General features: G+C 43.8%; 1 protein-coding gene across 21 annotated transcripts in view; it reads right to left on the bottom strand.

The window, feature by feature from the left end:
- The window catches only part of celf2 (cugbp, Elav-like family member 2), a 910,164-nt gene that overhangs the window by 584,713 nt on the left and 304,548 nt on the right, over nt 1-20,903 (bottom strand). For 6 of the 21 annotated variants that reach the window (XM_048554188.2, XM_048554194.2, XM_048554204.2 and 3 more), the window contains exon 1: nt 1,434-1,608. The exons of 7 other annotated variants lie outside the window; for them this stretch is intronic. In XM_048554188.2, coding sequence (XP_048410145.1) covers nt 1,434-1,486 — 53 coding nt within the window. In that variant the 5' untranslated portion in view covers nt 1,487-1,608. Of the gene's footprint in view, nt 1-1,346; nt 1,402-1,433; nt 1,611-20,903 lie in introns of those variants that run through there. 8 more of the 21 variants (XM_048554206.2, XM_048554193.2, XM_059654478.1 and 5 more) reach the window with 5 other exon arrangements.

Below are 20,903 nucleotides of genomic sequence, written 5' to 3'. Positions count from 1 at the left end.
GAAAATCTTAAAATCAAACTGTACCAACCCACTGAAGAATTACTTTCTACAGCAGCGAAAGCCTCCAATGCTAAAGAAACACAAATGCTCCTGACAACAAAAAAAGGGCCACAGACTTAATTCAGACAAAAAGGCCGCTCCCACATCCCCTCCCCCCAAAACAAAACCTCCCCACCATTTCTGCCTGCCTCTCCATATTAATTGCCTTTCCCCTATATACCCAAAGGCTTACAGATAAAGCTCAGAGCAGTTGGGGTGGGGGGAGGGGAGAGAAAGGAGACAACCGAATGTCCTCATTCATCACACTGAGAGAGAGAGAGGCTCTGTCCCCTCTCAATACCGAAAATGCTCCCAAATTGCACAGACCGACAAAAAGTTACAGATATACCAGCCTGCCCATTTACAAATCTCTCTCTCGCCCCAAACTTGTTCATTTTGGAAACAAAACAAAAACGCGTTGGTTTCAAACGGGGCTCTCAAAAAATGATAACCAGCAGCGTCTCATTTTTTTAAAAAAAATGAGAAAGAAAAAAAAACATTCCCTCCAGCACTTCTGAATGTCAGCCAAGCCCCGCGGCTGCAGGGAATCTTAATACATGGAGAAAGCAGCCTCTCGCCGTAAGGGGGTGAACAAAAACAGAGAAAGAAACACGAGTCAAAAAGACGGGGGGGGGGGGGGGAGCAAAAGAGCGAGAGACGGAGAACGAGAGAAAGAGAAAAGAACTAAAGAGGACGAGAACTCAGAGAGAAGAATAGAGGGAGATGGGAGGGAAAGAGATGGGAGGGAAAGAGATGGGAGGGAAAGAGATGGGAGGGAAAGAAATGGGAGGGAAAGAAAAGGGAAGGAACGAGAGAGAGACGAACAATGAGAGAAAGGAAAAAGAAATAGAGAGGAGAGGAACTTGAGAGAGAGAGAGACGGACATTAAGAGAAAGGAAAAAGAAATACAGAGAGGAGAGGAACCAGGGAGAGAGAAAAATGGAGAATAAGGGAAAAGAAATACAGAGAGAGGAACTTGAGAGAGAGAGAGAGACGAACAATAAGAGAAAGGAAAAAGAAATATAGAGGAGGGGAACGAGAGAGAGAGAAATGGAGAATAAGGGAAAAGAAATACACAGAGAGGAGGGGAACTAGAGAGAGAGACAGAACGAGAGGAAGAAGATGGGGCCGGGGGGAGAGATTAAGAGAAAAACAGCCAAGAACAGAACGAGACAGACAGAGGGAGAACAAGAAAGGGAAAGAAATGGGCAGAGGAAAAGATCGAGAGAGAGAGGAGAGAGATCACGAGAAAGAACGAGCGGAGGAGAGACACGGACGGACTGTGATTCTGGCCTAAAGCCCCCTACATTGAATTGCTCTCCTGCACACGGGATCCGCCGGAAAGGTTCTCCAACACAAACGATCGGCTGCGAAACACAAACTCTGGAGCCTACCTCAGAACTTTCCAACTGTCGAGCGGATCCAGCTCGGAGATGACGGAAACCATTGTAAACAAGCCAGAGGGAACAGTAAAATGCAGAGAGAGAGAGACACACACACACAAAGTGCCTAAAGCCTGCAGCCTTCCCCAGCAAAAGGCTCGTCCCACTCCCTGCGGCTGATCAGCACTTGTCAGAACCATCCCTCCGCCCCCAGATCCTTGCAGCCACTTTGCTGCCTTTAGTTATTGCCCCTTTCTGAAAAAAAAGTACCCTCAATCTGCGGCAAAATGATCCCATTCACTGCTGTTACCTAGACATGGTATGTTGAGTAAGCTCGGCTTTAATTCTCTCTTGATTTGTCCTTTCTGTTTAAATTAAATACAGTCTTTGGCCTCGCAGATTGCATTTTTAAAAGCCAGTTGCAGATCAGAAGATAGTAGACTACCCCTAAACGCTTCTAAACCAAATTAGACAGACTTCCAGTTAAACTAGCCCCTTTTCATTTACGCCCAGAATCTGAGGCTAAGAACACTCTTGCCTGCATGGAACACAAACCACTCAGATAAAAGCTCATGTCTGAAGGGTTTGGACTTAAGCTTGGAGTATGTGATCAGTTTTGTTGTCACACGTACACAAAAATACTGTGAAAAGTGTTTTTTTCACATGTTAAACACAAAGTGTTGCCTCATTCCAGTGCCATCTTGAAACACTGAACATAATGCGAGGTTTCACTGCAATAGAGTTCATCTTACTTCTTGTTGTTCCTCCTCCTGCTGCTCCTCCAGTCACTGCTTGGTATCAGCCAGAGCCTGGAGAACAGGCTCTAGAATCTCGATCATGGTCTCAGTTACAGACTTCCAATGCTGGCTGTCTTGTGACTGACACGTCTGAGCTGGAGCCATGGGCCTAGGGGTGCGCGAGTTCTGTACCTCTTGCTCCCCATTCCACGTCCTTCCAGACACTGCTGCCAGTCCTCCCTTTTGCCGACCTTTACCATGCCTTCAGGCGCCCAGGCCTAGCTACAGACCTGAAGCCTTTGCTCAGCCTACGAGTACGGGGCCGGGATAAATTAGCCGGGGATGAGAGATTCCTGAGGTCTTCACATGAACCTTTGCCCCTGCGGGAGGATCTTCCAAGTGTTTTTGACTGGGGTCCTTTCCTCCAAGGGGTTGAAGCAATCTCTGGGTTTTGGGCAAATTGTGGACCTTTCAGGTCAGGTGCAGATCAAACTTTGCCACACTGATATTTGCCATTCTCCTCACATCTGAAAGCAGCCTACACATTACTGAATACACCAAGCCAGTCAATGTCCTCTTCCACTCCCCCCCTCCAGCTGCAATCAAAGTGGCCCCTTAACAAAAAAGCCTTCAATATTTATGGAGAAGGGGCTCCTGTGGTGTAATGGTAGTGCCCCTACTTCTGGGATAACAGGCCTGGATTCAAATCTTACCTGCTCCAGATGTGTCTATCATATTATTTCCAAACAGGTTGATTAGAAAATATCTTCAATGTTTGTGGCTGATTAAAGCTAACTAGTCCCTCTAAGCTGCTTTGGTATCCTGTCTATTATCCTGAAATCACACAGACTCTTGGCACTTCATTCCCACATTTACTATCTGCCCCATGAAGAAGGGAGGAATTGGAAAATGATTTTCAGCCAGCAATAACACTGTCCTTCCCCCTTGCTATTACACTGCAGATTCAAAACTGTGAGCCAAGAAAGCTTTGCAAAGGCCAAACCTGGATTGTGGGCTGTCAGCCAAATAGCTCATTCTACATGAAGTGGAAAAACTACAGCCAGTGGAATCAATCTGCAGTGTGTTCACTTTGAGGGGAAAGTGTGGGTTAGCACGAGGAGGGGGCTGAAGGAGGCCCACACTCAACACATCACCAAATGGTTGGGGACCAACTGGTTACCAACTGTGGACAGGTTCATTGCTGGGCAATTAATGGTATTGCCTTCTGCCTCCAACCCCATCCTCACCAGCCCCACTGCCCTGCCTGTCTCCTGCTCAACCCAACATTCCCATCTTGGGCTGTAACTAATTTAATGACTGACGAACAAAATTATTCACAGAGAAAAAGAAAGGTGACCACTTGTTTCTCTCAAGCTGTTTCTCCGCACTGTTTCCCCAAAAAGCGACTTACATTTCAACCATGTTTTCCACCACACTGGAGGCCTTAAAGGCCTTTATACTGTCAGAATGTACGAAACATAGCAGCCAATTTACACGCAGCAAGATCCCACAAGCAACAGTGCAATGATAATCAGATGATCCGATAGGTAAAGTACTGACCAGGATATCAGGGACAACACGCTCGCTCTTCCTTATAGTGCCATGGGAACTCTTACATCCGCCCGAGCAAACAGATCAGTTGTCAGTTTAAAATCTCATTCACAGCACAGCACCTCCTTCAGCACAGCCCTCCCCTCAGTACTGCGCCAGAGTATCAATATTGATTTATGCTGTGAAGTAGACCTTGAAAGTAGAATGAGGACTATTAGATCAACCATGATGTCATTGAATGGCAGAGCTGTTTCAATGGGCTGAATGGCCTACTTGTGTCATTACATTTTCTGCTCCTATTGTATTTGAAACGTAATGTTTCAACAGCCAGGCTGTACCAACAGCTAATCACATCATAACCCATGGGGACCCCAGGACAATCCTAGATAGTTTGCAACCACAGCTCAGGCAGAAGGGTCACCAGGTATCAATGAATGAGTTTTTTAATACTCAGTCCAGGGCAATCTCTGCATCAAAACAGGGCAAAGGCACTCAGTTCCAATGGAAAAGCAAATGTTTAAAATTCTGTGCTTGTAGATAGGTTGTTCCTTGGAGTCAAGCTGTAATAAAAATAAAGTTGCCTTGCCCATCAAATGCCAAAGAAAATAACTACACAAATCCTCAACCCTGTTCTTCCTGCAGAAGAAATACCATGGCATCGAGGCCATAATCATCAAACTCCAAAAGGATGCTATTAAACTGAAAGGATTCTAGTTCTTGGAGTGAAATGTGTGCATGAGGCTGCAAGTGATAATGGTACACATTTACAGCAGGGTCTTTAACAAAGAGAATCATACTACAACACCTCACTCACCATCAGTCAGACAATAAAATGGAAGACAGATCAAATCTCAGTGTTTGAGGCTTGCTGACCTTGCAATGGCTGAGCTGAAGTTGCTTGTCAATAATGTCAACCTTGGACATATCCCAGGGGTGGGATTTCCAGTCGTGAGCTGCATAACTGAAGCCTCCACTTACATAGAGCTGGCTATGAGAAGAGCAAGCCTCTGCATACACAATGTAGAAGAGGCTCGAGTGACATTAATGCATTCTTTCTTCTCTCACTTTTCTACGTGTCTCCCTTGCTTTTGTTTCACCAACTGGATTTGTTGTGTTTTCTCTTGCTCAAGGCAGCAACTTAAGGCAACAGTTATTGGTGTGGAGTGATAATGGGAACTGCAGATGCTGGAGAATCCAAGATAATAAAGTGTGAGGCTGGATGAACACAGCAGGCCAAGCAGCATCTCAGGAGCACAAAAGCTGACGTTTCGGGCCTAGACCCTTCATCAGAGAGGGGGATGGGGTGAGGGTTCTGGAATAAATAGGGAGAGGGGGGAGGCGGACCGAAGATGGAGAGTAAAGAAGATAGGTGGAGAGAGTGTAGGTGGGGAGGTAGGGAGGGGATAGGTCAGTCCAGGGAAGACGGACAGGTCAAGGAGGTGGGATGAGGTTAGTAGGTAGCTGGGGGTGCACTTTATTACCCCAATTCTCACCTGTCTGACAGCTTGCGCACACCAATAACTAGATAATAAAATGTGAGGCTGGATGAACACAGCAGGCCAAGCAGCATCTCAGGAGCACAAAAGCTGACGTTTCGGCCCTAGACCCTTCATCGGAGAGGGGGATGGGGACAGGGTTCTGGAATAAATAGGGAGAGAGGGGGAGGCGGACCAAAGATGGAGAGAAAAGAAGACAGGTGGAGAGGAGAGTATAGGTGGGGAGGTAGGGAGGGGATAGGTCAGTCCAGGGAAGATGGACAGGTCAAGGAGGTGGGATGAGGTTAGTAGGTAGGAAATGGAGGTGCGGCTTGGGGTGGGAGGAAGGGATGGGTGAGAGGAAGAACAGGTTAGGGAGGTAGAGACAGGCTGGGCTGGTTTTGGGATGCAGTGGGGGGAGGGGAAGTGCTGGGCTGGTTTTGGGATGCGGTGGGGGACGGGGAGATTTTGAAGCTGGTGAAGTCCACATTGATACCATTGGGCAGCAGGGTTCCCAAGCGGAATATGAGTTGCTGTTCCTGCAACCTTCGGGTGGCATCATTGTGGCACTGCAGGAGGCCCATGATGGACATGTCATCTAAAGAGGGGGAGTTGAAATGGTTCACGACTGGGAGGTGCAGTTGTTTATTGTGAACCGAGTGTTCATCCGGCTTCACACTTTATTATCTTGGATTCTCCAGCATCTGCAGTTCCTACTGTCTGTATACAGTGAGTGTCCAGAGGCTATTTGAATGTGAAAGGAAGTGCAAGTGAGACCCAATTCTCACCTGATAATGGGAACTGCAGATGCTGGAGAATCCGAGATAACATGGTGTAGAGCTGGATGAAGACAGCAGGCCAAGCAGCATCATAGGAGCAGGAACTAGGCCCAAAACGTCAGCCTTCCTGCTCCTATGATGCTGCTTGGCCTGCTGTGTTCATCCAGCTGTATTCACTGTATAGATACAGGATTGGAGAGTGGACACTGAAGAAAAGTAAGGGAAGTCCATCATGAAAGAAAAATTCAGCATGTGCCAGCCTTTTTTGGAACAGGTGGACAGGAACATAAAGCGGAATGAATGCAGATGTTTCTCTTAACTCAAGCATATTTTATTTATTCATTTTGTGGGATGTGGGCATCGCTGGCTGGGCCAGCATTTCTTGCCCATCCCTAGTTGTCCTTGAGAAGGTGGTGGTGAGCTGCAGCCCTCCTGCTGTGGGTTGACCCACAATGCCCTTACGGAGGGAATTCCAGGATTTTGACCCAGTGATGGTAAGGGAACGGCGATATATTTCTAGGTCAGGATGGTGTGTGGCTTGGAGGGCAACTTGAAGGTGGTGGTGGGAGCTTGGATTGCTAAAAGAACAGAGTCCACCTGTCACCCAGGAGACAACGGATGCATTAGGCAAGCAAGCCGGCCAGAAACTGATTCAAATCCTTTCACCATGTGTCTAATGAGTAAACAAGAGGCAACAGCAAGATTAGAGCTAACAAGGTGTGGAGCTGGATGAGCACAGCAAGCCAGGCAGCATCACAGGAGCAGGAAAGCTGACGTTTCGCTTCCAGACCTGAAATTTCAGCCTTCCTGCTCTTCTGATGCTGCCAGGCTTGCTGTGCTCATCCAGCTCCGCACCTTGTTATCTGAGACTCCAGCATCGGCAGTTACTACTATCCCCAAGATTGAAGCTAGGCTGTTCAAGAATCACTTCCTCATACAAAAAGAAACAAGGTGGATTTTTAGATTAGATTCCCTACAGTGTGGAAACAGGCCCTTCGGCCCAACAAGTCCACACTGACCCTTGGAGCATCCCAACCAGAACCATCCCCCTATAACCCACACACCCCTAAACACAATAGGCAATTTAGCATGGCCAATTCACTTAGCCTGCACATCTTTGGACTGTGGGCGGAAACCGGAGCAATCCCATGCAGACACGGGGAGAATGTGCAAACTCCACACAGACAGTCACCTGAGGCTGGAATCGAACCCAGGTACCTGGCGCTGTGAGGCTGCAGTGCTAACCACTGAGCCACCATGCCACCTTGGATGTTGGCCTCAGATGGGAAGGTCCTCCAACACTGAGGGCACCTCCAATGCAAACAATGTGATCTCTGGATCTCAGAGACATGTCAACATACATGGTCATTATCTGCTTCCTGTGCTGTCTCCTCGATTGCACTGGCTAAATGTATCAGTGGTGAAAGGTGTTTCCCACACGTCCAGAAACACAATGCGTCTCGGTCAAGTTGCGCTGGCTCTAGCTTAGTCATTAGGACCCTCACTGCTGTGTCAGTTCAAGGCTCAAAACAAAGACATGAGCATAAAATCTAGGCTGATGCTCAAGGGAAGGTAAGAAAAATGTGAGGAGATCTAATGGAGGCACATGCTAAAGGAAACTAACAAATTAGACACAGAGCAGATATTCCCTCACTCTGGCAATCTAGTACAAGAGGTGATAGTTTCAGCATATGGGCAGCAAATGTAAAACAGAGATGACAAGGAAATACTTCTCTCAAAGGGAGATGAATCTGTGGCACTCAGTCCTCCCAGGTCTCCTGAGACAGTAGCTGCCGCTCAATTAACATAATCAGTAAGAACAGATTCTCTGCTCACTGCTACACTTCCATTTATGGGATCTTGCACAAACATTAAAGCAGTGACTACATGTCAAAAATACTTCAGGGGCAGCACGGTGGCTTAGTGGTTAGCACTGCTGCCTCACTGATGCAGATTCAATTCTGTGTCTGTGTGGGTTTCCTCCAGGTGCTCCGGTTTCCTCTTACTGTCAAAAGATGTGCAGGTTAGGTGGGTTGGCCATGCTAAATTGCCCGTAGCATTCAGGGATGTATAGGTGGGTTATAGGGGGATGGGTCTGAGTGGGATGCTCGGAGGGTCAGTGTGGACTTGTTGGGCCTGTTTCCACACTGTAGGGATACATTCATTCAATTTGCTGCAAAGTGCAATGCTAACTTTGAGGTTATGACAGGCACTATAAAAATGAGCACCTTTCTATGTTAAGAGTGTGATCAGAGATAATGGGAACTGCAGATGCTGGAGAATCCGTGATAACAAAGTGTGGAGCTGGATGAACACAACAGGCTCAGCAGCATCTCAGGAGCACAAAAGCTGACGTTTTGGGCCCAGGCCCTTCATCAGAAAAGGGGGTTGGGGAGGGGATTCCGAAATAAATAGGGAGAGAGGGGGAGGTGGACCGAAGATGGATAGAAGAGAAGACAGGTGGATAGGAGAGTACAGGTGGGGAGGTAGGGAGGGATATGTCAGTCCTTTCTATGGTTTTGTTTCAAATGGATATCATCGGGATGCATCAGAAAGTCCTTTCTGAACTCCTCAGTGCCTTAAAGTAAGAAGTTGTGGTATCTGTAGGTTGTTCCACATTCTGACGACTGTGTATAGCTGAGTGCGGTTAGGTCTGAGCACTGCCACAGTTATGTCCCAAACACATCACCATGGACTCATGCAGAAGAACTGTCTGACATTCAGATGCGGCTGCTGTGAGTTTTATCATTTCCCAGCCAGAATCCTCATATGCAGCAAGACACCCCACCCAGGGGTGGAGATGCTAGAGAAGCTTGAATGACAGTTTCACATCAAAGAGCAATTGATAGTGGTTCCATGGGTGATGTGGCGCGGAATTTTACAGTTTATACTGACCTGAATTTCATGCCAGCTGCACCCATACACTTGCTGTGTTGCTCAGGTACTGCCCATTGTCACAGCACTGGCTTATATAGAGGGACTGACTCAATGCTAGACCCAAGATGGCAGGACATGACTTTTCCAACGCTTCCATCCCACAAAAACACATCTCAGGCAGAGTTTAACTTCCTTCAGTGCTATGCATGCTCAGTCTTTAAAGACAAGATTAATTTGTTATTCATTTCTTGCCACTTGGGTGTCACAAAAATGCCGGCCATTAATATTGATGACAATGAGTGTGTATCAAGTGAATTAATTGTATGTGGAGTGCTTCAGTGGATGTGACTGGGTGCTAGAGAAATGCAAATCCTCTCTCTCTTCTTTAACTGCAGTGTAAAGGGACCGCCATTTACACTAAACAATCTCTAGACTTTATAGTATGTTAAGGGGCCTTTCAGCCCAATGGATCTGTGCTGTTATTAATGCTCCACACAAGCCTAAGTGTTAAGGTGCATGGAGAAATATTTGTATTTCAGGCTGTCTCAGGTGAAAGAATATTCTCAATGGACAATAGATTCCTAGAGGGAACCCAATGCAGAGAGGAGCCAGAATTAAACAAGATGCCTATGAAGGCTAAATCACAGGCCTGCTTCACAAATAAAGGCGTTCAGGTTGTCTGCTGGGGTTTCCTGCCAATCATTGCTGATAGGGAGTTGATAAGCTCCCGCCATCTCTCTTTCCGGTGCTCTCCCAAAGAGGAAGTTCACGCTGCATTTTTCAAAATTCTTAATTTGAACATTTGCATCCTTGCTTACAAATCCCTCTGTGACCTCATACAAAGGTCCTCCAAGGTACCTGTGCTCTTCAAACTCAGCTTTTTAATCACTACGCCATCCTACTGCTACATGACCCTTCGACTCTGGATTACTCTCCTTAGATCTCTGTGCCTTGTTTATCCCCTTTGACAATTCTTTAAAACTTACTTCTTCGGCCAAGATTTTGATCAACTGATCTCATGCTTCCTGATGTGGCTCAGTTTCATAGCTTTTCTTTAAATCAATACTGCTGTGAAGAACCTTGGGGTATTATGTTATATTAAAGCTGCTATACAAATAGGGGATCCTTGGTCATACAGAACACCAATGTTGCTGAAATAAGCGACATGTGACTGAAATTTGCATTTTACATTCCTCATGAGATATGCTAGATCGAAAAGTTTCATGTGATCATAACAGTTTATAATCCTTGGCAAAAAAAACCCCTGCCTATTGGTGGACAAATTTGACTCTGTTCTCCTATGGCAATTTCTCATCTAATCAATAGGAAAAATAAGCTTCAAAGCTTGATCCTAGTCATTGCAAACTTGGCTCAACATAATACAGTTTTTTTTGTGGAGGGAATGGGTCCTTTTTTATGAAAGAATGTCACTCCCAGCAAATATAAAGACATTAGTTCCCACAGTTTCCCACTGCATTCTCCACAGCAACACCTCCACCAATTGGAGGCAAAGTGCCAACCAACCAGTTTCATTTATCTCTTCTAAAACTCATTGTGGTCATTGTTTGAAATTTGGCATTCTTGTATTTGCACTGGTGAACACAAGACAACAAAGCTGTCTCTTTTTTTCAGTGACAAATAAGCAGGTCAGTTCATTGAGTATCGGAGTTGGGATGTCGTGTTGCGGCTGCACAAGATATTGGTGAGAATACTTTGAGTGCTACGTTCAGCTCTAGTCTCCCTGCTATAGGAAAGATATCGTTAAACTTGAAAGGGTTCAGAAAAGATCTACAAGGCTGTTGCCAGAATAGGAGGGTCTGAGCTGTAGGGAGACGCTGAAAAGGCTGGGGCTAGTTTCCTTGGATTGTCAGCAGCTGAGGGGTAATCTTAGACAGATTTATGAAATCATGAGGGGCATGGATAGGGTCAATAGTCAAGATCATTTCCCAGAGCAGAGAATCCTAAACTGGAGGGTTTAAGCAGAGAAGGGAAAATGTTTAAAAGGCACCTGAGAGGTCATTTTTTAACACGAAGGGTGGTGTGTGTATGGAACGAGCTGCCAGAGGAAGTGGTGGAGGCTGGTACAATTACAACAGTTAGGAAGCATCTGGATGGAAATATGAATAGAAAGGGTTTAGAGGGATATGGGCCAAATGCTGGCAAATGGTATTAGGTCAATTTAGGATAACAGGTCGGCATCGGCCGAAGGGCCTATTTCCATAATCTATAATTTTATGACTCTAAATATGTTGTTATGATGCAGTTGTAAATATATCTAATCAACTTTTTTAGCGATGTTACGAATCAACCTTGGGGAAGGTGAAACTTGAATAATGGCCTCTAAGTTCAAAGATAAGGACACTACTACCACATCAGCTCAAAATAATGTGTTCTCCCAGCCTATAGCCTGTCCTATCTAGATATTTTTATCTGCCTGTTCAGAGATGTTCTTACATACTTCTGGAGCAGGTGGGACTTGAACTTGGGTCACACAGCTCGGAGGTTGGGACACTATTGCTGTGCCACATTTTGGAGGCCAGGCATCAGTAGCACACCTTTTGAGCCAAGATTTGCTAATGAATGCCATGTATTCTGTTCCCGTCAGATGGACGCTTTCCAGCAGAGCATGCCCAATAGAGATTGGGACAGGGATCACAGCTGACCACCCACACCTCTCCACAACAGGATGTTTTGACCAACTGAGATGAGGTGACAGGTTCTACTGAAAGCTTAACCGCCATTTGGTTCTAGTGTGGTGGGGAGGGGGCAAGGATGAGTTAGAATGGAAATAAATAGCTGGAGCCTGAAAAGTGGGGGAGAAAAATCTTTGAAGACAGATTTTTGTGAGCAGAGACAGTGCTCTCAGCCCCCTGAGAAACAGACCTTGCTCTAATGTCACATGCAACAAGCGAGGTAAAAACATTCATAGACTTTTCAGTAGTAGCAAATTGGGTTTTGTCCATCAGGCAGCAACTCCTGAGGCAGATTCAAACTCTCGAGTAATGAAGTGGAAGTTCTGAGCGTGTTTTCATGCCAGCTTGAGCCCGACTTAGTACTCGAATCAGAGCAGAAACTTTAGAGAGTGCTCACGAAAAGACAAAGTATATGATAAAGCAACATGGAGGAGACAGCAAATCCTGACAATATTCTCAAAGATGCTGGTACCACCCAACAATATCTTACCATGGCCCAACTGTTTGAAAATTATCACTCATTGTGTCCGACATTCCCAGCTCGGGTTGAGCAGAAACTTCAATATGGAATTTGGGAGTCCTTGGCGATGAATCAAAAAAAATCTAGCATCCAAATTCAGGAGGGAACCGTGAAGTCAAATGGAATGTGAACCTTAATTTCAAAGGCAATGGAATATAAAAGTAAGGAGGACTTGTTAAAATCAGGGTAAAGTTACCATCGTGCCAAAGGGCTGCTGTCTCATGAGACAGCGACAACTGTTATTGAGCCTAGCTTGAGGGTCATCATGCCTCAGGCTAGGGAAGACAGTGAGAAGTCAGGACCTTCACAGTAACCTCATCGAAGTGTGGGAATTGAACTCATGTTGTTGGTGTACCCCTGCATTGCAAACCAGCCAATGGAGCTAACTGACCCACCATTGCTAGCACTAAGATTGCCTGTATTCACCTGTGGAATATCTTCTGAATCCTTCTCTGCCTCAGCTTCTCTGAAAACTGCATCCAGTTGGTTTCTAGACTTGAGTATTTCAACGGAATTCTGATGAGCCATCTATTTTCTGTGTTACCTAAACTACAGGCCATCCAAAACTCTGTTGACTCCTGATGCCTAATTCGCATCAAGTTCTTTCCATCCAGACCCTGTGCTTGCTGACCTCTATTGGCTCCCATTTGATTTTAAAAGTCTCATCCTTTTTTTCAAATCCATTCAGGGCATTGGTTCTCCCTATGTCTGTACCTCACCAAAACAACCCTCTGGGAGAGATGCACTACTTCAGTTTTGGCCGTTTGAAAATCCCAAATTTTAAGCAGTCCAACATCGGAAGCTGTGCGCTTAATTGCCAGGGTCCTATTCCATTTGTAAATCTCTCTACCTCTCTTTCCTCCTGTAAGACTTTCCTGAAAACCTAGCTCATTGACCAAACCTTTCTCCATCTGCGTTAGGAACGCTTTATGTAACTTGATGTCAGGTTTTGCTGGATGATGCGCCTCTGCAACACATCAGAATATTTTGTGATGCTAAAGGAGTCGCATTAATGCAAGTTGTTGGTCATTTGTAGTGGAGAGATGAAAATAAGAGCACCAGGGCTTCGCCAGCATCCCTCAAAAGTCTCTACGGTTCTGCAAAAAAGAAAATAGCTATTGTTCATAAAAATCAAAAGACATGTTCTGAGAAAGGGTCACTGGACCCAAAATGTTAACTCTGATTTCTCTTCACAGTTGCTGCCAGACCTGCTGAGCATTTTTAGCAACTTTTGTTTTTGTTACAACTATTCTTCAGTTGTGAAAGGGTTAATTCTTAATGTTTATTTTAAGTTTTGATTAGATCTTAGAGAAGGAAGAGCGGATATATAAAGCATACTGTGCAGAATAATAAATAGTACATTATTGCCATTGAATTGATGTATTACATGGAGATTTTGATGACAAGTGTTTGTAATGATGTGGAACATGTTCATGTTGAGGGGATCTGAACAGTGATAAATAGTTCTAAATTGCTTGACGTGTGAATCATTTCTCTTTTCTTTGACTTTGCATCTGATGATGAGGACTAGCTGTCCATATTTTCCTCAGTTTGTTTATTTTTCAAACATCCCAGGGGTTTTTCACTTTACCCCGGATCTAAACTTGGTGTCAGGGTCACTCGGCAATAAGGATGATAATCACAGATGATTGATTGGAAACAGAATCTGGGCTTGGAGCTGGGATTCCATATGTAAAGAACTGGGAGGAGATATTCGCTATGGTTCTATGGAAATTGTTTGCTAGAATTATTGAGATGAAACTCAAAACCAAATTTGAGAGAAGCTTCAGGATTGTGGTTTCTGGTGCCACAATAGAGTTACCGACCTCAATATCAAGGAAGACTATACTGCCTCTAAGTCTTACCGTTACAGAGCACTGTACACACTCACATCTTAAACTGTTTCACTTTCAATAAACCACTGGTATTTCTCCTATAACGCGATAATTGCGTTCTTGTTTGACCTCGATATAATCGAAAATCTACGTTGATGGCTGTAGAAAATTGCATTATAGGGAAATCGCTACACTGTACAGTAGGAAGCTTGCATTATCGAAACAGCATCCACTATTCATCATTCACATTACAGCCAATTCGTGTTAACGAAACCTGTGTTATAGCCGTATTCTGGATTGCAATAATAGCTATGTGGACTGTCCATACAACGATATACCACAAGGACTAGTCAAATGAATGATCAGTTAATCAAAATGGGGTGATTTTGGTTGAGGGGGTGCTGAAAGATTGTCATACTGGAAGAACGGCGTTGTTCATTCTCAACAAGGGTCTGAAATCTTCAACTTTTCTTGTGAACTACAGGAGCAGGCACATGGACCATTGGTTAGCATCCCTTCTGGATGGTGGCCCCACTGACAATAGACAATAAACAATAGGTGCTGGAGTAGGCCATTTGGCCCTTCGAGCCAGCACCACCATTCATTATGATCATGGCTGATCACCCACAATCAGTGTCCTGTTCCTGCCTTATCCCCATAACCCTTGATTCCACTATCTTTAAGAGCTCTTTAACTAAGTGTTGACAGCACAGCACTCCCTCAGTAACTCAGACTGGAGTATTGACCAAAACTACATGCCACCAAATCTCCGGAGGGGGCTAACCTTTTGAATTTGATGCAAAAAAGTTAAAGCGTTAAAGAAAACCTCGCGTTTTACAGCATTTTTTATGACCTCAGAGCATCCCAAAGCCTTTTCAGCAATCAAGTATATTTGTGCCTCTCTTAGCAACACATCCTAATAAAACTTTTATATTTATTAATGTTTGTAAACAAAAGATTTGAATGCTTATAGCTCTTCTCTGTTACTGAACATAAAGGCTTCAGACAATAGATGGACAAAAATGGAGGAATGCAGCACAGAAATCAGCATCAAAATCTGGAAGAATTATTCTGTCCGTGGATGTAAACACCTAGTGATTTTAGCATTCTCGAGCTAAAAGATGGAAAATAAAACTTGCTTTTCTGCTTGCTGCTTTTGCTGGTAAATGTGGGTGTTGTCTGGTGTCAGGATGTGGTTCAGATATCACCGAGTAACATACTGACATTCACTCAGATGCAAGGCTTGAGAAAGGTGTGGGTGTTGATGGAATGGTGTCCCAGTTACAAACAGCAGCTTGATGAGACAGTAGGGAGCACAAGAGGGGTAAGTTAGAAACTAGCTCTGTGCACCTAGTGCCTCATTTTATGAATTGGAGCCACACAAAGCTGGCTGATCTCCACATTAGATGTGTACTCTTAGTCCAATGAGAGGAAAAGATTGAGAGAAGCTTCCAGGTTCTGTTTACAGGACAATAATGCCTCAATATCTTCAGGTAACTCAGTCACCTTATGCAAGAAGAAATGCAGGACACAGAAGGGTTACTGACCAAGGTGGAACTGTGTCACGGCAAGGCTCTTTCAGAGAGGAGAGGAGACAAGACAGAAATAGAATGTTCTCACTCCTGGTTAGTCTCCACTGACTGCTGGTATAAGGTTTATATGTGGCAAAAATTATCGAGGACAGAACAACTCTGTGCTATTTTATTTGAATCTCTACAACCTAACATTGCTCATTTATAAAAATGCCTTGTGATTTCAGAACAATTCTGGGGTTGAAAGGCTTACATTATGGGGACAGGTTGCATGAACTAGTCTTGCATTCCTTTCAGTGAGGGTTGAAGCGTTTGAATTGATTAAAGGAATTGATGGGAGCAGGGGAGTCCAGGACACTGGGTTATAACCTGAAAATGAGAACTGGAAGGTTCAAGGTGATATCAAGAATCAATTCTTCACACACATGGGAGTACGAATCTGGAACTCTCTCTTACCTAATTTAATGCTGAGGCTGGTTCAGTCAGCCAATCGTTTAGCATTTCTCACCATTGCCATGGTTTACATTCATTGTTGAAGAGCAGCTGGTCTGGAGTTAATTGCACAATGAAAAGCATGTGGCTTCCCCAAATTCCTGCGGTCGGGTCCAACTTGGAGCCACCCACTCAATGATGAATAGCCTGACAGGTTCTCTACCTCAAGGCCAGGAGGCCCTTGGTTCAAGGCCCACCTGTTCCAGAGCTATGCAATAATGTCTCTGAACAGGCTGGTCAGAAAATATTAAAAGAAAGTAAATTAACAAGTAAGTCTCTCTTCACCAATCCCTATCACCTGCTCTTGCTTCCTCATCCAATATAGACATAAGTGGAGAAATCTTACATTTTCTCAGAGACACCAGAGTCTGAGCAGCCAATAACATAACACAGTAATGGGGCTACCTAGCTTGGGAATAACAAGTGCTGGGGGAAAAAAAAGGGCTCTTGCTTTGAATGATGGTAGAGTTGTATCTTTGTTTTGTTCCATGGAATGAGAAATGCAGGAAGTTCAGACATTTGCTCTGTGAAGACTCAAATTGCCTTCAGTTGACTTTCCATTACAGCATGAGGGCATAAAGGTGTTCTTACAGGAGACAAAGAACACATTTAAAGGAGAAAGTTGCAGGGACTGTTGCACTTTACTGTCAATACAGTACTTTTCAGGTATGGTTACTGTTGGAATGCAAAAAAAAACAAGGCAAATAACTTGTGCACTGTGAAGTCCCAGATGATGACCTGGAGAATTCCAAATGAAGATTATCTGGCCATTCTCACATTTGCTGCATTTAGTCGTTGCCATGTTTCCTACAGCACAGGTGATTAGACTTCAACGAAGTATCAGTAAATAAGATACGTATTTCTTTACCACCTAAGAGGGCAGATTGGGCTTTGATTTAACATACTATCCAGAAGGCAGCACATCTAAAAGCACAGTTACTACCCAGGCGTATCAGCCTATGCTTTTCTGTTTAAGTGCTATAGTGGGACTTGAACTCATAATCATCTAACTCCAAGACAAGAGGATCACTAACTGAGCTATGCTGACAACCTTAGGTAATTGAGATGGATTATCCATTGGCAATTCTGGTTGAAGATGATTTCAAACTTTATAGCTTGTTGAGGGTGAGGAGCCTTTTTTTTTAATTTGTTTAATTCGTCACCACTGTTCAGTGGGAGTGGTATGAGTGCAGATCTTTGGTCTTCTTCTCAATCAGGGTTTTCAATCACTTCACTCAGTCTAGAATGAATGCCTAATGTTGCCTTTTTCTGGTAAATACCTGTGATAGTTGAAAAGTGTCAATGTTTGCCCAGAGAAAGAAAGGCAATTTCAATCCAATCAATTACTGACCTATCTGATTATACTCAACTGTCAGCAGATGGTAGAAGATTATTCTGACCACTTGACGCATTGTGGCCTCGGATTGACTGCTAACATCAGAGGACTGAAGATTGGAGAAAGGCCTCCCTTGCCATTTGAAAGGAGGTGACTGCTGATGGTTACACAGATACATAACATGACCTACCTCCTATCCACTAACATCTAGCATCCTTGACATTTTGAATTATTTCTTTGTTTTTGAGCTAGCCTTTCTTTGTAGCTAATCAATTAATGACCTTCAATGTCCTATTAATACTCCAGGATAAGAGACGAAACACTGGATTAATTTAAGGGACAATTTGTTGCGATGTGTGGATGTTACAGGGTCTTTCCGAATGAATTCAAACCTATTAGGATGCTTTTTAGCTGCAGCTATCTTATCTTTCTGTGGTGTATTTCAGTTAAGATTATTTCAGGCATTACCACTAATCTCATTTTATATTCTCAAAACCAGTGTTTGTGCCTACTAGTTTGTATTCTTGGAATAATTAAAACCATTACAATGATACAAAAGAAATTACAGTAAAAACATTGTAGTATGAATTGATAGAATTCCTGTGGTTCTTGGAAAGTCAGAACAAAATGGCCAGGATGTAATGCTCTCTGCTGTAAAAACTATCTCTTTTTATATTTGTATCTTCTAAAATTGTGTACTGAAATGAGAGAGACTTTGTTTCAAAATCTTTTTCTCAAAAAAAAATTGGTGCATGTTTTGAAAAGCAAGTGAACTGATACTTATGGCAAGCATCATGGAAATAGCTGTTTCAATAAGTAGTAATTGAAACAAAAATAGAAATAAAAGCCCAGCAGGTCTGGCAGCATCCGTGGAGAAAAATCAGAGTTAATGCTTTGGCCTGAGTCACTTGAGCCGAAACATTAACTCTAATCTCTCTCCACAGATGCTGCCAGATCTGCTGGGCTTTTCCAACAATTTTTATTTTTGTTTCTGATTTACAGCATCTGCAGTTCTTTTGCTTCTTATTTAGTAACTGAAATGGTTGCGGATTAATTGAGCTGAGGGCTTCTGCATACAGATGTTGATATCTTTGTAATCATCTATTGATGCCAACAACCATGTGATTAGTTGTCAGTAGTCTGACTAGCTTGAGTTGGGAACAGGGTATAAAGAGAAATGTTTTGATCTATACCTGCTCAGGAGTTGTCTCTCTGTTCTCTGCAGTGGAAGCACATTTTAAACATGAAGAATTCCTCTTACCTTGAGTTGTTTTAAAATATAACTGATAAATTAGAGAGCTCTTGTAAAGTTAACCAGCTATCTTGTGTTTCTTGCAAACAAGTGGAAGCATTCAGTGAAAAATAACTGAGAAGCAACTGTACTGAACAGCATAAGAATTACCTCAGCAACCAGTGAATAGGAACCATTCAACTGCTTTCCAGCTTTCCTTCATTCATAACTTTACTATGTGTGAGTGTGAGTTTAAGGGGATGATAGTTTTAATTTTTATGCAATGTTTATATGCTGATGGTGACTGCTTACCTATAGCTACAGCCTAAATACTTGTAATAAGTAGTGAAGTGCAGAAGCCTGGGCCGTGCATTCGATCAACCTGGCTTTGAAAATCACGTAAAGTTGGGAATTTCGTACATTTTTAAAAATGTATACTCCCAGGGCTTTCGCAGCAGATAATGAGGTGTGATTTTTTAGCACATTACCACCCACTGAGGTGTGTCAGTGCACTAACTATGTGCTGTCTTTAAATCTGTGAGAGACTTCACACCTAAACCAACAAGAAGGCTTGCTTAAGTGAGCACCGTATTGGGACGTAAGAGATGACCCGCTTGCCATTATCCTGTGCCTAGTGGGGTTGAATCTGATAGCCTCCGGCAGCTGAAAAACATCTCCTAAAGCCACCCTGCCTCCACCTAAATGCCCTTAGATTGGGACAAATTGAGGGCCACATATCCCTAAAGGCAGGGTTAGAGTCAGGGTGATCCTGATTTCCCAGTCACAAATGTAGCCACTCTCCTCCCTTTCCAGGTAGATTGGACTAGTAATCCTGAGACTCTGTCTAATATCCTGCTGGGCTCAAATCCCACTGTGGATGGTGGAATTTGGATTCAATGACCAAATCTGAAATATAAAGCGAGTCTCAATTTTTACTGTGTGCAATGTACTCCCACTCCTTGCCTCACTTTGTCTAAGGAAAGGTATGCTGGGCATTGGAGGCAATCCAGAGCAGGCTCACTAAACTGATTATAGGTATAGAGGGATTCTCTTGAGGTTGTGTGGATTGGGCCTGTTTTCATTGGAGTTTCGAGGAATGAGAGGCGACCTTATTGAAACATAGAAGATGTGGCTGGGTAGATGCTAAGAGGTTGTTTTCCGTTGTGAGAGAGTCGGGGACTAGAGGGCATAATCTCAGAATAAGGGGTCACCCAGTTAGAACTGAGATGAGGAGGAATGTCTTCTCTCAGGCAGTAATGAATCTGTGGAATTCTTTACCAAAGAGGGCTGTAGCAGTTGGATCGTTAGGTGCATTCAAGGTTGAGAAGTTTTAATCAGGAAGGAGATCAAGGATTATGAGGAAAAGGGAGGAAAATGGATTTAAAGCATGTTCAGATCAGCTATGATCACACTGAATGGCAGAGCAGTAGGCTGAATGGTCTCCTGCTGTTTCAATGTTTAAAGGTATTTGGGCCAGTGATGTGATGAGGCCTTCAGTGGCCAATCATTTACCACTTGAGAGACTGATGTGATGGTCAAGTAGCTATCCATGGACTTTCTCACCCAGGCTTTAATTGTTGAGGTAGCAGGAAGGGGGCAAGGATCTCTCCAATGCCAACGTGCCCAATTACCTCCTGTTTGCACCATCTTCCTTGTCATCTCAGGGGAAAATTGCACCCGTTGGTTCAGAAGGGCAGGAGCATGGCATGTGTAATGTCAAAAACAATATTTTTCTTCTAAGCAGGAGCTGTGTGAAACTAGCTCATCAATTTGAGGCATTATTGCTGAGTATGAGCATAATCTACAAACAGAATAAGGATCAATAACTCCTTTTGGCATGCCCTGAAGTCAAGTGGGGATTATTGTATTGAATGTCCAATGAAAACCCAGAGAAGCACGAAATGGCTACACCTGCCACTTGTAATAGAGGGAGTAGGAACTGCTGATGTTGGAGAATCTGAAATAACAAGGTGTAGAGCTGGATGAACACAGCAGGTCAGGCAGCATCAGAGGAGCAGGAAAGCTGACGTTTCGGGTCAAGACCCTTCTTCGGAAAAATACCTGCCACTTGTTTGCTGATTATCAAAAGGCTAATCATAACCAGGAGGGAAGAGCTGCCATCTTTTTGTTTCTTGCTTTCTCTCTGGTGTACTTTTTAAAGATGCAGGAGCCACCATGTGCAACAAAGCTTGAATTCTGAAGTGTGACATGTGTCTTGGAACTTTTCAATTGATCACTGAAATCCAAATATAAAGTAAAAGCTTAGTGTTATTCAGACCCCTAACCTTCTACTGGGGTGAAAAAAAAACACTTTGAAATGGATGTGACGAAAATAACAGTTCAGAATCATTTCATCGACTTATGTAGCCTGGCATTTAGAGGTAGGAGGCATTCCAAAAGTATCCTAACATTAGCCTATTCATT

The sequence above is a fragment of the Stegostoma tigrinum genome, chromosome 25, assembly GCF_030684315.1.
Source record: "Stegostoma tigrinum isolate sSteTig4 chromosome 25, sSteTig4.hap1, whole genome shotgun sequence".
In the NCBI taxonomy this organism is placed as follows: domain Eukaryota; kingdom Metazoa; phylum Chordata; class Chondrichthyes; order Orectolobiformes; family Stegostomatidae; genus Stegostoma; species Stegostoma tigrinum.
Note: the sequence above shows the minus strand (reverse complement) of the source record. Positions and strands in the feature narration are given on the sequence as shown.